We start from the raw sequence: 18,594 nt of genomic DNA on the forward strand, positions 1-18,594 counted from the left end.
ATGTGAATGAGGGTAGGAAATAACAAAAACTGTCATCTATTGCTATGTATTTTATATTTGCATTCTCATCCATGTCATAAATAGTTTGATAGGATCTCTTATGGGATTTTGGTACTTTTCAAAGGGATTAGCATAGCATTCAGTACTTAACAGGTGCTCAAAAAGTATTGGTTGACTGACAGAGAAGTAGAAGATGTAAAAGCAGTTAAACAAATACTCTGGTCCATGAAATTGGCAATGGCATGAGCGAGTGCACTCTGAGAGGTCATTGGACACAATACACACTCACTGAGATGAGGTAAGTTAAACAATGACACTGCCTAATAAGCTTGTTGCAAGATACAACCCAACAGAAAGCTCCTTCAGTTTATCTAATTACTCTAATTATATAAGGTTGTAATTCTTTTTTTTTTACCTGTATCCCAAGGTCTTTCATTCTTGCAAATGCCAGCTCCCTCAAATTCCCATGTTCCACTCCTGAGCTGACCAAAGGCATTGGTATATCTCTGTAGAAGAGAAAAAAACATCAGATATTGATTGGGGCATCAAAATAATGCTCTATTAAAGTAGGTTTGTTCCATAGATTAAATAATCAATTACACACACACACACACACACACACACACACACAGTTTGGGTACAAGGCATTTATTTCATTTCTCATATCTTATCCTTAGTTTCCTTATCTACAAAATTATGCTACTCACTTAGCCCCAGGATTGCAGTAAGGTATATTTGATGAAAATTAGTATGTAGCACACTAGAAATACTATAAAAATGACTAATAGACACCTATAAATTTTTTGATTACAATACAAAGTGGCTTGTTCTAAATGAAACTAGAAATAAAAATTTTAAAACATTAATTCCTTTAAGGAAGGAAAATCCTACTGAAATAAAATGGAAGCACTGAATTTTATTTTAATCTCTAATTTATCTTTATGGTGTTTATAAGCATTCAAAGAAAAGAAGTCTTTTTAAGAAAGCATATAAAACTCCAAAGTTTCTCTTCTGTTGTCAATGTATTTCTACATACTTATATGGTCAAAACAACATAAACAAACTAAGAAAAGAAGGAAAGAGATTCACAAATGAGCAGAAATTAGAGAAATAAATTTGGCCCTATATGAAGCAAAATTTCCTTATAATTAGTCATAAAAAAAATGGAATGGGTTTGCTTGGGAAATGATTTTCTCTATAACTAGAGGTCTTCAAGTAGAAGTTGTATGAATGTTTGTCAGGGATGTTATAAAGAGGATTCCTGTTAGGGTTTTAGTTGAAATAGATAACCACTTCCAACTCTTGAGAAATTTTTATTTCAAGACATTTGCACTATCCACTCACTCTTGCAAAGAAAAAAATGAGATAAAATATATGTGTGTGTCTATACATATATATATATATATACACACATACAGATGTAATATTAACTATATTAATATTTTGAAACTGTAAAGTATGATTTTCATTTAAGTTATTCCAGTTATTGCTGTCCAATAAACTTCAATAATTGAAAACTGCCCAAGAAATAGTATAAAAAAAGAAAAATCTACATTGAGAATATTGAGTATCTTTTGGGCATCTGTTTTCTTTTCAAATCTTAAATACTAGCTCTCTGTTTAAAGACTATGCTAATGATATTTTTTTTGCACTTCAATTCTCTAAATGGATTTGATTTTTTTCATATTTTTTCTCCTTTTCTCTTACCAATACAAAGAAAACACAATTAGTCAAGCAGCTAGTTTATTTACCTATGAGAGTTGATAAGATGCTGCACGTTCAAAATTCCAGACAGTTAGCATTAAGAGTATTTGAGAAAAAAGGTCTATAAGGTTATGTGTGTGTGTGGGGGGTTTTCACATGGATGATCTAAATCTAAGGTGAGATTCTAAATGCTGCTTCTGCTAATTAGTTGAGCTACATTTATTTTAGGCCTAAAATAAAAGCTATAAAACAAATAATTTATTTTTCTAAGATCATTGGGTAGGGGGGTGATTTTTTAAAAAGTTAAATGAAAAATTAACTTGTATTTTCAGGACTGTAATCTTCTGCAAAACAATGTCTATGTTTGATCAACATTCTAGAAAGTGCCCTGAGAGATAATCTAATCTAATTTCCTTATTTTTTGGTAAGTGAAGAAATGAGACCTAAAGAAATTATATAAATCACAGTCACATAGCTAGTAAGTTGTTTAAACAGGAGTAAAAATCAAGTGAATAATAACTAGAGTACTGATTACATTCAAGATATACCAAATAAGCCTAGGAGGTATCTGGGTGTAGTTGAAAGAATGCTAAATTTGGAGTCAGAGATCTTGGTGTGAAAATTGGCTTTGCCAATGTTTGACCACAGGCAAGTCACTTCTCTGAAGTCTCAATTTCTTCATTTATAAAATCAAAGGATTGGAGAAGAATGCTTTCTAAAGTCTTGTCCAGCTCTAAATCTTATCATACCAAAGCATGTTTAAATCATTTATGCTTTTCTTTAAGATCCTGAAATTGTTCATATTATGTATGTTTACATTTTTATCCCTCAGGAAATAATGAAAAAAAATTAAACCATAACTTTATTTTCCAGAATCACAGAATTTCGGTGCTGAAGAAATATTAGAGATTATCCAATTTAATCTATATCTAAAGAGGAAGTCACACTACCACATTACTGAAAAGTTGTAATCCAGTTATCTTGAGGCTTCCAGTAATGCTGAATCTTCTATCTTCAAATAATTTTGGACTGTTAATGTTTAGGCCCTCGAAAAGTCACTTGCAGACAATATGATCTGAACTGAGTCTTGACAGAAGCATATATATATATATATATATATATATATATATATATATATATATATATATATACACACATACACACACACACACACACACACATATATAGTGCTTTAAGATTTGCAAAGATCTTTAAAGATGTTAACTCATTTGGTATTCATAAGAACCCTGTGAGATAAGTGGTATCATTGTCTACATTTTACCTATGAGGAAACCGAGGTAGATAGAAGTAAAGAGACTTTCTCAGGGTCACACAGCTAGTATCAGAGACAGAATTTGAACTCAGGTTTTCCTCACTACATGTCTATGTCTTACATTTCTCTCCACTGCAAACTTAATTAACTAGGAGGAAGATGGGAAAGAAGAGTGAGGTGGTGAAGCATTCTAAGTATGGGGGAATCAGCAAAAAAGCAGAGACATAAGATGAAAGTAGCATTAGAGTGAGGAATAGCAGAAAGATCATAATCATTAGATCATGAACTATGTGGAGGGAATTAAAGTGTAAAAATAGTAGAAAAGAAAAAAGAGGTCAGGTTGTAAAGGGCTTTAAAAGTCAAATGAGAACAGCTAGGTAAAGCAGTGAATAGAACACCAGCCCTGGAGTCAAGAGGACCCAAGTTTAAGTCTGGCCTTAGACACTTAATAATTAGCTAGCTGTGTCCCCTTAGGCAAGTCACTTAACCCTACTGCCTTGCAAAAATAGAAAAATCATCAAAAAAAGTCAAACAGAAAATTTTATATTTTATCTTGGAGACAAAAGGCAATCAATTGAATTTATTAAGTAGAAGAGTGACTTGCATAGAAATGATAACTGAAGGGAGAAGATGAAATCATTAAGGGAGACAGTTTAGACAGCCCTGCACAGAACTTGGGGTACACCCATCAAGGTGGACCAAAAGCAGAAGAGACAGTGTAAAGAATAAAATCTAAAAGTAAAGGGGGGAAAGAAGGGCAATATCCCTAATAGATTATTATTTTATATGGGGTGGTGCAGCCTATTAAGACAAAATTCCTTCCTCTGAGACAAGACTGGGAACAAAGAGGCAGAAATGGGTTTAATGGCTGATGAGTTCTTTAAATGAAATTCCTAACATCAAAAAAATTCTACCAATTTCTATACATACATACATACATACATACATACATACATACACATATACATATACATATACATATACATATACATATACATATACATATAGATGTTAGCTCCTGCTAACAAAGATTTAATTTTTGTCTTTGTTCCCCAGGGCCTTACTCAATGTTTGTCCCATGAAAGGTGCTTAATAAATGCTTGTTAGTTTAATAACTGACTAATTGATTATTCCTTGGTTTTATTACTGGTATCTCATTCAAAGCGAGTCAGAGTCTGTTTTACATTGGAGCAGTTAAAACATTCTAGCCTCCTTTGACTTTTTGAGTATAAAACACTTTCATCCCTAATAACCTTGGGTCAGTTCTAACCTGAAGTTCTAGATAGGATTAGTCTCTCCTGGACTCTGACATCTCTTAAGACAAGAAGCAACAAATGGGATCTGGAGTGGCAAGAGAGATATAAAAAACAGATATTCTTAGTTACTTGTTTGTCAACCACACTGGTTTCAATATTTCAAATACATAGCTTTCAGACATGTAATAGTTGAAAGACCCTGGACAAGTCAAAACTTTCTGGGTCTCAACTATAATATAGGGATAAAACTAATAGCATTCTGCAGGGTGGTTGATGTAATGGAATGAGATTAATGTTCATATGTCGAACCTCAAAGCACTAAATATATGAAGATGTATTTTGTAGTATTATTGTTATTAAGTGACATTCTTAAGTCATGTAGCTATTAAGTATCAGAGGTAGGTTTTTAACCTAAGTTTACTGATACCAAGGTCAATGTTTTTCTATTACACAAGGCTGTTGTTCCCAATCTTAGATATAGCATTCTGTTGAACTCAATATATGCTCAAATATTCAATGAAATAGTCTTCAACAGTTTTCTTTACATACTGGAAAATCCAATAAATATCCTCCATCACTGGTGTCAAACTCAAATAGAAAGAGGAGCCATTAATCTGGATATAAGGATCCCTATGGGCCACATATTCAAATAGCTTTAAAACATAATATTATCTATGTTTTATTTTATTTTTATTTATTTTGTAAATATTTCCTGATTATATTTTAATCCAGTTTGGGCCACACTCAAGGGGGTCAAACGAACATCACTGTCCTGTAGCACTAACACTCAAGAGTGTGCTACAACCTCTCATTCGAAGTTCTGCTAACGGTTCTGAAGGCAAGTTTTAGAATTCACTACAAGCATAAAAAGGGGTGCCATATGTAAATAGTATCTAAACTGTGGATGCAGTTGGTATTGAAGTAGATGGATCATTGGGTCTGGAGTCAGGAAGATCTGAGCTTCAAAACAGCCCCAGAAACTCACTGTGTGATCTTGGGTAAGTCACCTATTATTATACCTTCCAGTATTTTGTGAGGATTAAATGAGTTATTATTTGCAAAGTGCAAGGCACACTTAGTACTAGTTTGAGAGGAGACTTCATTTTTCAAGTAAATATCTCCTTAATACCAGAAAGGTGTAACAGTAGAGAGAATTTTCTTCTATGTTCTTCCTTTATCTTTTTTTTTTAGTTTTTTTTTGCAAGGCAATGGGGCTAAGTGGCTTGCCCAAAGCCACACAGCTAGGTAATTATTAAGTGCCTGAGTACTCCCGAATCCAGGGCTGGTGCTCTATTCATTGTGCCACCTAGCCGCCCCTTCCTTTATCTTTTGAAAGGGGCAGAGAAATTCTGTGTGTTCATTTTCATTCCCTTCTACTTCCAAACTTCATTAAGATTATGGAGTTAAACAGTAAACTAATATTTTAAAAAAATTTTTACTAATGTCCCAATCATTCATACCTTTAAGACTCTCAAATATTCAATATTGATATGAGATTAATAAAAATGTGAACAGTCAGAGCCAGTCAATTTAATTCTGGCAGGGGAAGAATTTGTTTCATCAATACTGCCCAAACCATGAAATGTATTAGGAAGGAAAAGTCTACTGAATTAGTCTATCATTATGCATATTCTGGATAGGAATTTCAGATGAACAATGGAATTGGCCTGAGAACTTAGAAAAATTAACGGCTTGGATGCATTTGGAAAACTGTGCATCCTTTTCAATGATTCTAAATTGTTTCCTGATTCAAAAAAAAAAAGGCCCATATTTTCAATATCAATATTTGTCTGGACGTGCTATATAGTTGCAAACAATGGAATACTATTATATCCAAAGAATCAAAGTTGCTGGTGATCCAAAAGTCAATAGAGAGATGCATAGAAGACACGAACAAGTGATAAAAGATACTGAGAACAAAAGGCAATAGAGCAAGAGATAATAAATGGATAGGCTTTAATGTTATACTGGTACTGTGAAAATAAAACTCCTCAAGAAAATTCCCTAGCATACTGAATATTTATGGAAAGATATGGATAAGAATCACTAAAAGTCAGAAGCATGCATGGAACAGTTCAGATCTGTAAGGAATATTCAAACAATGAGATCATAGTGCCACCAAAGTAATGAAGTAAAAAATAACATAGAGCAACATATTACCTCTGCACTCGGTACACTCGTGTCCATGGTGGTACAAGAGCCAATATTCGAGCTACTAATTCTACAAGGCAGCTAGGAGAATAACTCTTATATCTTCCTGATTTCCAAAGTTCATAAAGACCAGTTCCACGTATCACCAGTGTAGGATAGAGTTTCATACCATCAGGGCGGAAGGCAGGGTTCTCAAAAAACTCCTGAGGACAAGGAATAAACAACTCTTAATTATCCATATAGAGATTGCATACTTTTTTAATAATCCAGTGTGAATTTTTAATCTTGGACCAGAATCTTCTTGAGTTGTCTTTCCTCAACACTCAGTTGATATGTGTTTAGACTGACTAGAGTAGAGGATTTTTTTTGAAACTAATAAAGTAAGTACAGACTAACAGTCCAAGTATGACTTATTCTACCACTTTAATTAGCTTCCTAATTACCTTTTATTTAGTGTTCTTTGTTATGGAACCTAATGCACCCCAGCAAAACTAGATAATGTTAAAGAAGAGATAATGCTGACCTACATATTTCTTCAATGGCCTTTCTTGATCTTTTACAATTTAATCTACAGACCTTTCTTTTCCTGTCCAGAGTGATACAAAAATTAATCAAATTTTTTAGATCTTTCTTAGTAATAATATTTCCCTTCAAAGGTGACTGCCAACTCAGAGTAAAGAGGATTAGATCAAGTTCAATTCACAATTGGTGACAGTCTCCCAGAAGGACAAATATTTGAGGTTTGTAATCTGAAAAGCCCATAAATATGCTGAGATCTCATATGGCAAATAGGCAATTTGCCAAGTGAGTTATCTACAAAAGCTATAACAACAAGAAGAGAGAAATGAGGTTCTTTTTATTCTTAAGAATACCAAGCAAGGGAAGCATTGCGTGGAATTAGTGAAAGTATGATTTGTCTCTCTTTCTGCCAGTGACATATATTAATTCTATTTGAACAATGTGAAAATTAGTCACTTAGAGACAGAAAGTGAAAGGGCTAGAGAAACACTTCTTTTCTCATAAGCTTATCTGATATGATGGTAAAATTGAGATATAGTTGAACTCTATCTTATAGTCAAGATAGAGAAAGACAGGAAAGTCAGATAATCTAAATGTCTCAAATTTTGAGAAAATAAATTTCAAAGATTTAATGAGAATAGCTAGATATGATCCTATATCCTAAACTTTTATATAGAACCTTAAGGAGAATTCTGAAGACACAAATACAAAGGATCTCAATGACATAAGCAGTCAAAGGAAATAAAAGATATTCAGAAGATTTACAACCATCATCATGTAAAAACTTTCCAAACATTAATAAGAGAATGTAATTTAAACTGATCTCATACTCATCAAATTGACAAAGATGGAAATAGTATTGTAGGGGGTGTAGGAAAATAGGGTCATCAATTTATTCTGGAAAAGTTTTGCATCATCAAAGAAAAGTTACTAAATTGTTTTGGCACTCTGATACAGTAACTCCCACTGGTTGGTGTTCCAGAAACTCTTTGCCCAAAGAGATCAAAGGAAGAAGAATGGTCCAAAGATACCAAAATATTCAAAGTAGGCTTTTTTTTCCCAGTGGCACAAAACTTAAAAGAAAAGAAAACTGGGTCAATCTATTGGAGCACAGCTGAATAAATTGTAGTACACAAAGGCAACAGAATACTACTATCTGGGAATTCAGAGAAACATGGAAGGCTTGTATGAAGAAATACTTAGTAAACAATATAAAACAACCAGAAGATCAACATACATATTTACTACAGTAAAGTAAATACAATAGTAAAAAGGGGTTGAACTCAAGAGGAAAGTCAATGCCCAAATGAAGAAGCACTCATCCCTCCTCTTGACTATGGGTGTTGAATGTTATCGAGGCTGGTATACTAGTTGGTTTTGCTTAACTTTTTTTTTTTAATAACGAGAAGATTTGGGGTAGGGGAATAGAGAGAATATTGAGAAACAGTTTAAAAATCAAAAGGCATAAATAAAACTTTAAAAAAAAAGTAAGCTACATCTAAGATTAATGTAGGTGTACAGGAAAAACTTATCAGTCAACTTTGGTTTAAAAAGATAATATGGTGAGAGGATGGAAGGAAGAGTAGATAACTGAAGAGAAAGAGAAAAGGGTAGCATTATAAGAACATTAACAGTAATGTTAAGACACAGGTGAATTGGTAATTTAGCCTGTTGCTTGGATTGAATGGGTCTATTTCTCCAGCAAAACACATCAAAAATAATGAATGAAATCTGTTCTAGGTAAACAGATGTAAGAGTTCATCTGACTGCCTTAAGTAAATTCCAGTTTAGCATAATTAACCATATCAATAACAAAACTAAGAGAAATCACATGATTATCTCAACAGATGCTGAAAAGGCCTTTGACAGATACAGTATCTATTCCTATTAAAAAAACACTAGAGATGGGGTGGCTAGGTGGCGCAGTGGATAAAGCACTGGCCCTGGAGTCAGGAGTACCTGGGTTCAAATCCGGTCTTAGACACTTAATAATTATCTAGCTGTGTGGCCTTGGACAAGCCGCTTAACCCCATTTGCCTCGCAAAAACCTAAAAAAAACAAAACAAACAAAAAAACTAGAGAGCATAACAATAAATGGAGTTTTCCTTAATATCGGAAGTAGTATCTACCTAAAAGCATTAGCAATCATTAAATGTAATAGGAATAAGCTAGAAGCATTCCCCATAAGATCAGAGATGAAATAATGCAGTATTGATTAGAAATGTTAGCTTTAGCAATAAGAGAAGGAAAAAGAAATGGAAGGAATTAGAATAGGCAATGAGTAAACAAAACTCTCACACTTTGTACCTGTTATGATGGTATACTTGGAGAACCCTAGAAAATCAATCAAAAAACTACCTGAAACAATTAACAACTTTAGCAAAATAGCAGGATATAAAATAAACCCATATAAATCAGAAGCATTTCTAAATATTACCAACAGAGTTCAACAGCAAGAGACAGAAAGTAACTATAGACAACATAAAGTACTTGGGAATCTACCTGTAAAGGCAAACCCAGAAACTATATGAAAACAATTAAAAAACACTTTTCACACAAATAAGAGTCAGATGTAAACAACTGGAAAAATGTCAATTGCTCATGGGAGGAACAAAAGGTCAAGAGTATCAAGGAAATTAATGAAAAAAAATGCAAAGGGAAGTAGTTCAGCAGTACCAGATGTAAAACCATATTATAAAGCACAGTAACCAAAACCCTCTGGTACTGACTAAGAAATAGAGAAGTGGATTAGAAGAATGGATTAGATACAAAAGAAATAGTAGTAAATTACTATGATAATCTGCTGTTTGATAAACTCAAAGATTCAAGTTTCTGGATTAAAAACTCACTCTTACAAAAACTATTGGGAAAATTGGAAAATAATATGGCAAAAAACTAAGGCATAGACCCACATCTCACACACTATACCAAGATAAGGTTGAAATGAGTAAAGGATTTAGTCTTAAAGGGTGATTCCATAAGCCAATTAGGAGAACAAGGAGTAGTCTATCTGTCAAATCTACTGATAGAAGAGAGTTTATCACCAAAGAGACAGAGAACATTATAAATTGCATAATGTTAAATTTTGACTACATTAAATTTAAAATTTTTTTGCACCAATAAAACAATGCAATAAAGATAAGAAAGAATAATGAAAGATGGGAAATAATTTTCACCACTAGGGTCTCTGATAAAGGACTTTGATCGATGCTGAAGAGAATGTGGGAAAACTGGGATTCTAGTGCCTTGCTGGTGGAGTTGTGAACTGATCCTGGTCATTCTGGAGAATGAAATATGCCCAAGTATGCATATCCTTTGATCCGAACTGCTACTAGGTCTATGCCCAAAGAAATTATAAAAAAAGGAGAAAACATCCACATATGCAAAAATATTCCTAGAAGCTTTTTTTGTAACAGTAAAGAACTGGAAATTGAGGAAGTGTCCATCAATTGGTGAATGGCTAAACAAGTCATGTTATAGGAATGTGATGGAGCACTACTGTTCTGTAAGAAATCATGAGTGGCTGGGGCAGCTAGGTGGCACACAGGATAGAGTATCAGTCCAGGAGTCAGGAGGATCTGAGTTCAAAAATCTGGCCTCAGACACTTAATAATTGCCTAGCTTTGTGACCTTGAGCAAGTTACTTAACCCCATTGTCTTAAATAAATAAAAATAAAAAATGAGAGTCATTTAAAAAAATCATGAGTGGGCTGGATTTCAGAAAAGCCTTGAAAGACTTTTATGAACTGATGCTAAGTGAAGTGAGAACATTGTACAAGTTAACAGGAACACTGAGATGATCAACTTTGATACAGTTCTTCTCAGCAGTTCAGTGATCAAGGACAATCCTGAGAGATCTAATATGAAAAATGCCATCTACATCCAGAGGAAAAAATATGGAACCTGAATGCAGAGCAAAGCCTACTCTGCTCACTTTTTAAAACTTCTTTTGTTTTATCTTTCTTTCTCAGGGTTTTTTCCCCCCCTCCTTAGTTCTAATTCTTCTTTCACAACATTATTAATATGGATAATTGTACATGTACAACCTATATCCTACTGCTTGCTGTCATGGAGAGGAGAAGGAAAAAGAAGGGTGGTAGATAAATGTGGAATTCAAAAGCTTGGAAAAGAATCAAACTATCCTTGCATGCAATTAGAGGAAAAAAAAAACAATTAGGAGTCAGTCAAAAGAACAGAGACAATGAGGGGCAGCTAGGTGGCGCAGTGGATAAAGCACCCGCCCTGGAGTCAGGAGTACCTGGATTCAAATGCAGTCTCAGACACTTAATAATTACCTAGTTGTGTGGCCTGGGGCAAGCCACTTAACGCCATTTGCCTTGCAAAAATTTAAAAAAAAAAAGAATAGAGATAGTGACCTAAAAGAATCAGATGAATGAAAAAAATGTTTAGACTAGACAGAAAACAATTAGCTCTAGTGATGGAAGTGGTCCAAGTTGTATTTGAGTAAAGGAAGGGCTATATGATGAGAAATGATTTAGTTTTGTTCCTCTTGATCCCAGGGCTTAGAAATAAAAGTAGAACATAGAAAACCTTCTGGGAGATATATATGGGCTCAATATGAAGAAAATTTGCAAATAATTAGAGCTATTCAAAGCTGAAATGGTCTGCTTCTGGAAGTACTGGGTTTTTCCATTATCACAACAGGTCATCCAGTGGAGGCTAAAGAATAATTTCGTAGGGATACAGTAACAGAGATTCCCTTTAGGTAAAAGTTAGACTGGATGACTTCTATATGAGTCAATATGAAAAGTAATATTTGATGGCTGTATTTTTTAGTGGCTTTTTAACAAGAAAAGTTAAGAGTTGTTCTATGCTTGGTCACTTCCACGAAATCCTTTCTCTTACCTCATCACAACTCGACTGGATGGAAACTAAGTTGGATTTTGCTGCAGAACCAATTTCCATTGAAAATCAGAACTATGAAAATCTCATGTGGATCCACTAGAGGTTGAAAACACACACACACACACACACACACACACACACACACACACACACACACAGCCCCCACATCCCTTTCCTCTGCTTGCTCAACTCCTTTGGTAAAAAATTTCAATATCTCTGTTTACTTTTTCTAAATGCAGTCCATACCTTAACAAGATCTAGGCTAATCCCCAAGTTAAGACTTAGCTGCCAGTCTTTGTAAATAAAACATTTCTTTTCTGCGATGGTATGAGTCAGAGAGAAATCAGGCTCAAAACAAGAGAAGCAAGTTTGTTTAGGTAAATTTTTACACTGGTTTGAGAGATTATGTTTTTCTGTACAATAGATTAGAATGTCAATGCTGAGTTTAGAAGCAGGAGGGATGAGAACAAAGCTTCATATGGTGTTCGTTCTTGTCTCTAAAATTTAAATCTCTCATGTCCAACATATATGGATACAGAATGACATAACACCAATAGATTCTACTTGTTTGTTTCAAAAAACAAGAATATCGGGGCACCTAGGTGGCACAGTGGATAGAGCACTGGCCCTGGAGTCAGGAGGGCCTGAGTTCAAATCCAGCCTCAGACATTCACTTAGTTGTATGAACTTGGGCAATTCACTTAACTCCATTTCACTTAACCCCATTGACTCGCAAAAAAATAAAAACAAAAAACCCAAAAATATAACTTCTGGATCTAACTTTTTGTTTATATGATGGCTGTTCTGGGATCTTAACAGTGAACAGTAAGACCAGAAAATCTCCTAGATGTATTATATTATCCTTCTGGCATTGTAAACAATCTGTTTTATGTTTGTCACCTAAGTCTGCAGTTCTGTTTCTTCATCTGGCATTGTTAAAGGGCAACTTCATGTGTTTTTACTGCTATTCATACTAGTAACTTTTTCTCCTTTTTGACTGTATTCTGCTCTTGTTTTGCATTATATATAATCCAAGAATTACAATTCTTAATTAGCTCTCCTCCTTTGAATCAATAATTGTTCAATACAATGTGGTTTTTTTTAATCCTTTTTAAAATTTTTTGCTCAGGATGTCTTTTTTCCCATCTACTACATCCTCCTTTAATGGCATTTCCTTGTACCTCCAAGTACATGTAACTATTGATTTCTTCATTTTCTCGCGTTGATTTTGAAACCTCTTTCATCTCAAGATTCATTATACACCTGCTGCTTGGCCTTAGAGAAATTCACCATTTGAAGACTATAGTTTTTTTTTTTTACAGCTGTTGTACTTTATGTTCCCAATGTATAAGGCCTTTGGTAAATGTTATACAGTTGTCTGCAAAGAGTAAATGTGTCAATTGTTCTCCAGTTCTCCTGAGGACAGTTTCCCAAATGATTATTTTGAAACCTCATAACCAAACCGCATGTGAATATTCTTATGAAGACTGTGTTAATCCTACATTACTTTTTTCCTCTTGTATTATGTGGACTCTGAAACAGTAGAACTTTCACCGTACAAAACTCATTCATTTCTACCACTATTTTTATAAGGTTAATGTCACCCCAAGTTTTTATTATCAGGATGAATTCTACAGAAACACAAGATCTTTTTTATAGTAGATGTACAAAAAACTGAATACTATCTCCATGCATACTTTACAATTCTCCTTTAGCTGCTCAACTGCAGAGATTTGACTCATAGGCAAGAATCTAGATTGAAAACTTACTGTTCTTTTTTATAGTTCATACATTTAAGTCATTTCCTTCTATTTCCTTTGAGAGTATCCCTTTGATCATTCTTTTTCAAGTAAATGTTTTCAAATCTATAGGCTCCTTACTTATTATCTAAAAACATATCTAGATCTCCTCATCCTTAAAAAAGCCTTCACTTGCTTCTGCTCTCCTCTGAAATGATTGTACTATTACTATATCTAGTACAACTGTTCTTTTCCACATTATCCATTATTTTTTAACTATTCAATCTTTCAAAAAAAAAGACTAGAACTCAAAACAGTGAATGTGGGTATCATCTACATAGAAATGAAAGTTAAACTTACAGAAGCAATAATATGACTGAAAGTGCAGGAAGAGAAAAGAGACAAGAGAAAGCCTTGGTGTTGATCCAGTATTGGGGATATGAAATGGATGCTGATGTAGAAAAGGCATCTGAGGAATGGTCTAATGTGGGAAGAGAAGCAAGAAGAAGCAGTAGCAGGAAAATCCAGAAAGAAGATGATCAACAAAATTAAAGAATGCAGAAAAGTCAAGAAGGATTAGAAAAGAGAAAAGGCCATTGGATTTTTCAATTAAGAAGCATTGCTACCTTTGGAGTAATTAGTTTCAGTTGAATGATGGGCTGGAAGCCAGATTGCAGAGGCTTTAAAAGAAATGGAGAGGAACAGAAACAGTGAATAGAGAAGTTTTTCAAGGAGTTTGGTTTTGAAAAGAAGGAAATATATTGGATGAAAGCTTGAGATAGTAGAGCATAGTGAGGATTTTTTAAAGACAGGGTATTCTGTACTTCCTAACTAGTCTGTCTCCTCTTTTCAGCCTATTATTTCATTCAGATGTCAACAAAATCACAGACAGGTCTAACCATGCCACCTTTACCAAATCAAAAAATCTCAGTAGCTCTCTTCTGTGGATAGGAAAAACACAGTCCTCTCAAGCCTGCCATTTAAAGTTCTCTATGTCCTTCCTAATCTTTGTATTAGTACATACATTCTATGTTCCAGTCAAACTGGATTACTAACTACTCTTAGATCTTGCCTTTATAGGTGCTATACTGGATTTGCTCTGTGACTGGAATGTACTCTCCCCATCATCTTTTCCTTTCAAAATCTTCATCTTCTTTTAAATTAAAGTTCACTTGCTACCTCCTATGCAAAGCCTTTCTGGATTCCTCCCTCCTCAAATTATCCTTTATTTACTTATCTGTGTTTATGCTATATTTCTTAAGTAGAATGGAAGTTTTTTGAGGTTAGACTGTAGTGGAAATGGTCCTGGATTTAGAGCCATAAGTCCCTTGTAGTTCTAGATCTCAAATCCTACCAGGGTAGACATGAGACCATAATTCAGATCTACTGACTTCCACTTCAGTGTTTTCTCCTATTAAATCAAGAGAAAATGAGATAAAAAGTTCAGAATGGAGAATTTCACACACGCAAGAATTACTAATTCTCCTCCTTATGCACTGTTCTGGTGAGAGATCTTAAATGGTGAGAGATCTTAAATGGTGAGAGATTTTAAAAATAACCACAGAATTACTTCTTTACTATTCTACAAGGAATCTATGTTAAGTTTTAATTTCTTCTTTCACAATGATTAAGCAATTTATGGAAATGCAGATATAGACCATTCAATATAGACATTAATCTCTTTCCTTTTGCCAGTCTTTCCAAAATGGGTCTGTTTTTAGGGAAAGAAGGTGACAGCCTAACAGAGTGGTTCAATAATATCACTACAATACAGAGCTTTTGCAATCAAACAGAAAGAGTTCTGATTCTACAATTCTATTTATAAAGTTAAATCTATAAAGACTTGGGTACAACTAATTAGGAGTCAGATATTATATGAAAGAAACTGAGGAACAAAGAGATAGCAGGATTTAGAGTACAAATTGAAATCACTTAGAAGTTGGAAAAGAGGTTCTGAATTCTACTGGGCCTAAACAATGTTATTATCTAACCAAAAATTTTATAGAGGAAATGAAACCATTAACTTGGAGATTATTATTCTCTAGGGATAAATCAGACTTTCCATTTTAGCTCTTTACCATTCAACTGCTGAGATGTAGTTAGAAATGAGATAGGTCTGCCAATATTCCCTGTGGACTGAAAAGATCACAAACAAGCAGATAAATAAATCTGCTTATGTAAAAAGACTATCTGCAAAATACACTGGTGAAATAACCTTTCTCCTTGGATACTAAGAATAATTAATTGAGATTAGGTTATTTGGAACACACTACATTCTTTTAATAGGGCCCATAGAGCACTATTATTGATCTTCCCAGGAGTTCTGAAAATGAAAACTGTGCTCTAGGTGCTAACAGTCCTATTGTTCAAATACCAGGGACTACTACTGAAAACTGTAGGCTCTACTGAAAATTACAAATCATTATAGAGGCATTTATTTGAAGAATTATGAAAAATGAGACTTCTTTTCTTTTCTTTTTTTTTGGTTTTTGCAAGGCAAATGGGGTTAAGTGGCTTGCCCAAGGCCACACAGCTAGGTAATTATTAAGTGTTTGAGACTGGATTTGAACCCAGGTACTCCCGACTCCAGGGCCGGTGCTTTATCCACTGCGTCACCTAGCCGCCCTGAGACTTATTTTCATTGTATAAATTTGCAACATTCCAATCTCAATTCCAAAAGAATATCAAATAATAGGAAAGATACACAAAGATATGAAGTCAGTCTAAAATTATTTAAATGAATACTCACTGTAAACTGTTCAATGTCTCTTTCTAGTCCCACATTTGGTAAATCTGGCATCATATGTGACACAACTTTGAAACCGGCATCCTTAGCCAGATGAAATGATTCACACACTGCCTTTACTGTGTGGCCCCTAAAGAAATAAAAGGCACAATATATACATACATACATACATACAAACAAATGAATGATAGTATTGACACAGGGCAAGACGGTCATCTGGATATATTAGAGCAAAACAGAACCTAAGAATCAGAATCTTAAGAATGTATGTGAAAAGTTTTAATACTTAAACAATTATTAGCTGTATATTTTTCCCTTCAAAAAGACAAAAAAAAAGCATTCTGGACAAGACATTGTTTAATATTCATTCCCCATGCCACAATTTCTACCTCTTGAGATATTACCCATCTTTCAAAACTTAGCTGAAAGGGAACCTTCTTTCCAAAGTCTGTCACATTACTCTTAGAATTTTCTTGGAATGTTTGAAAAACAGCATTTCTCTTTAGCTTACAAAAATATGATAGAGGCCCAAGATCATCTAGGAGGGTCATTTCAAATACTAAGCTAAGGGCAGTGAGGTTGAGCAGTGGATAAAGCACTAGCCCTGGAGTCAGGAGGACCTGAGTTCAAATGCAGCCTGAGTCACTTAATAATTGCTTAGCTAGCTGTATGATATTGGGCAAGTCACTCTTAACCCCATTGCCTAAAAATAAAAAAAGATTAACTATCAAGTACTAAGCAAAAGATGGAAGCTGCTGAGAAAGAATAGCAGTTAGTTTGAAAATAGAGAGAGAAAGGTGAGACCAAACTAAGAGATATTTACAATAATTAACACTATCTCTTTTGGAAAGATTGATTCCTAATGCATCTCAAGCAGAAAACTTTTCTATTTAAAAACAAAATGAGACTACATAGGTATTTGACTGAGATTGCTGCTAGTGATGAAAATAAAGAAATAAAAATGGATCAATCACAACAAGCATATCAAGAAATATTTGAAATCAGCAAAAAAGAACATCCAACCAATATAATCTATAAGAATAGGTTTGGGTTTGAACTTATTTGTGTTCTATTAGCCTTAACTCTCCATAGAAAGCCTGCTCCCTTGCAAAGATAGCTTCTGATGAAGCCACTGCTGAACTTGATATATTAAGTTAAGAACTAATATTGCAATTCTTCATTGTTATTCAGTTGTGTTCGACTCTTCATGATCCCATTTGGGGTTTTCTTTGCAAAGACAGTTGGAGTGATTTGTCATTTCCTTCTCCAGCTCATTTTATAGATGAGGAAATTGCAGGATTATACTACTAAGTGTCTGAAGCCGATTTGAACTCAGTCTTTTCTGACTCCAGGTCCAGCACTCTATCCACTGTACCAAAGAGTTATCCATAATATAATTACTGAAAAACAATCTGACTTTGTAGACAGTGAAGACCCAAGAAGATGAAACTGAAACAAGAGGAGGGAAGAATTAATCAATCTTCCAACTTTTGTCCCCCTCATTCTAAAATTTACATAATTGACTATTTGTCATTCATGCTGTCTCACAAATAGTTTTTTTAATGATTTAAGAAAGATGTATGTTACTTCAATTGGATTGCTTTCTTTCCTCTTGCGGTTTTTATATTAACTATTTGGAGAGTAAAGCCAGTTAACATTTGGGGAATTATCTGTTTTTGTCAGAGGTGGTCAATATGGGGATTTAGAATTTTTATATATACTTTACATAGTTTTTGGTACACTGTGATTTCATAATGCCAGTGTTAAAAGAACATCTATGTCTAAGCAAAGAAAACATCCTATATTGGTCTGTCATGGTGGGTGGAAAAAGGGATAGCTGATTACAGTCAGAAAGATACCAGAGAACTGACAAAAGAGAACCACCCCCAAAATGTGAAAATTTAACAAGAGCAAAAGAGGACATCAAATCAAACTCAAGATGACTTTAACAAACCTAGGCTATCCAGATTAATCTCCAAACTTTGTTAGTTATATATTTATTGTAGCTAGTATATAAACTACATATTCCTGAAAATGTTATGTGCTTTTTTATGAGACCTGAATAAATTTTAAATATTTAAAATTATTACAGAATTTCATATTATTTTATTGTTGCATTTAAGGCATATATTCATTACATCTATAAAAGATTTTATTTCGAGTTCTTGGTCAAGAATGTAATCCTAAAATATGAAATTAGTTGGTGCTAAGAGAAAATAAAACAGATTTTAATGAGGTAATTTTCATGAGAGTTTGGTCTTTATGCCTTCAAACTGTATGAAATTTTGTGTTTATATTCATTTATCTATGTAGGAGCTCTGAGCATAACACAGAGACATT

At 34.0% G+C, this 18,594-nt stretch overlaps 1 protein-coding gene across 2 annotated transcripts in view; it reads right to left on the minus strand.

Annotated features, from left to right (window-relative positions):
* The window catches only part of ELP3 (elongator acetyltransferase complex subunit 3), a 109,753-nt gene that overhangs the window by 59,153 nt on the left and 32,006 nt on the right, over window positions 1–18,594 (minus strand). For both annotated transcript variants that reach the window (XM_074209216.1, XM_074209215.1), the window contains exons 9-11: window positions 16,258–16,384; window positions 6,394–6,587; window positions 416–506 (exon numbers count right to left, since the gene is read on the minus strand). In XM_074209216.1, coding sequence (XP_074065317.1) covers window positions 416–506; window positions 6,394–6,587; window positions 16,258–16,384 — 412 coding nt within the window. The remainder of the gene's footprint in view (window positions 1–415; window positions 507–6,393; window positions 6,588–16,257; window positions 16,385–18,594) is intronic.

Source organism: Macrotis lagotis, chromosome 1 (genome assembly GCF_037893015.1).
Source record: "Macrotis lagotis isolate mMagLag1 chromosome 1, bilby.v1.9.chrom.fasta, whole genome shotgun sequence".
NCBI classification, from domain to species: domain Eukaryota; kingdom Metazoa; phylum Chordata; class Mammalia; order Peramelemorphia; family Peramelidae; genus Macrotis; species Macrotis lagotis.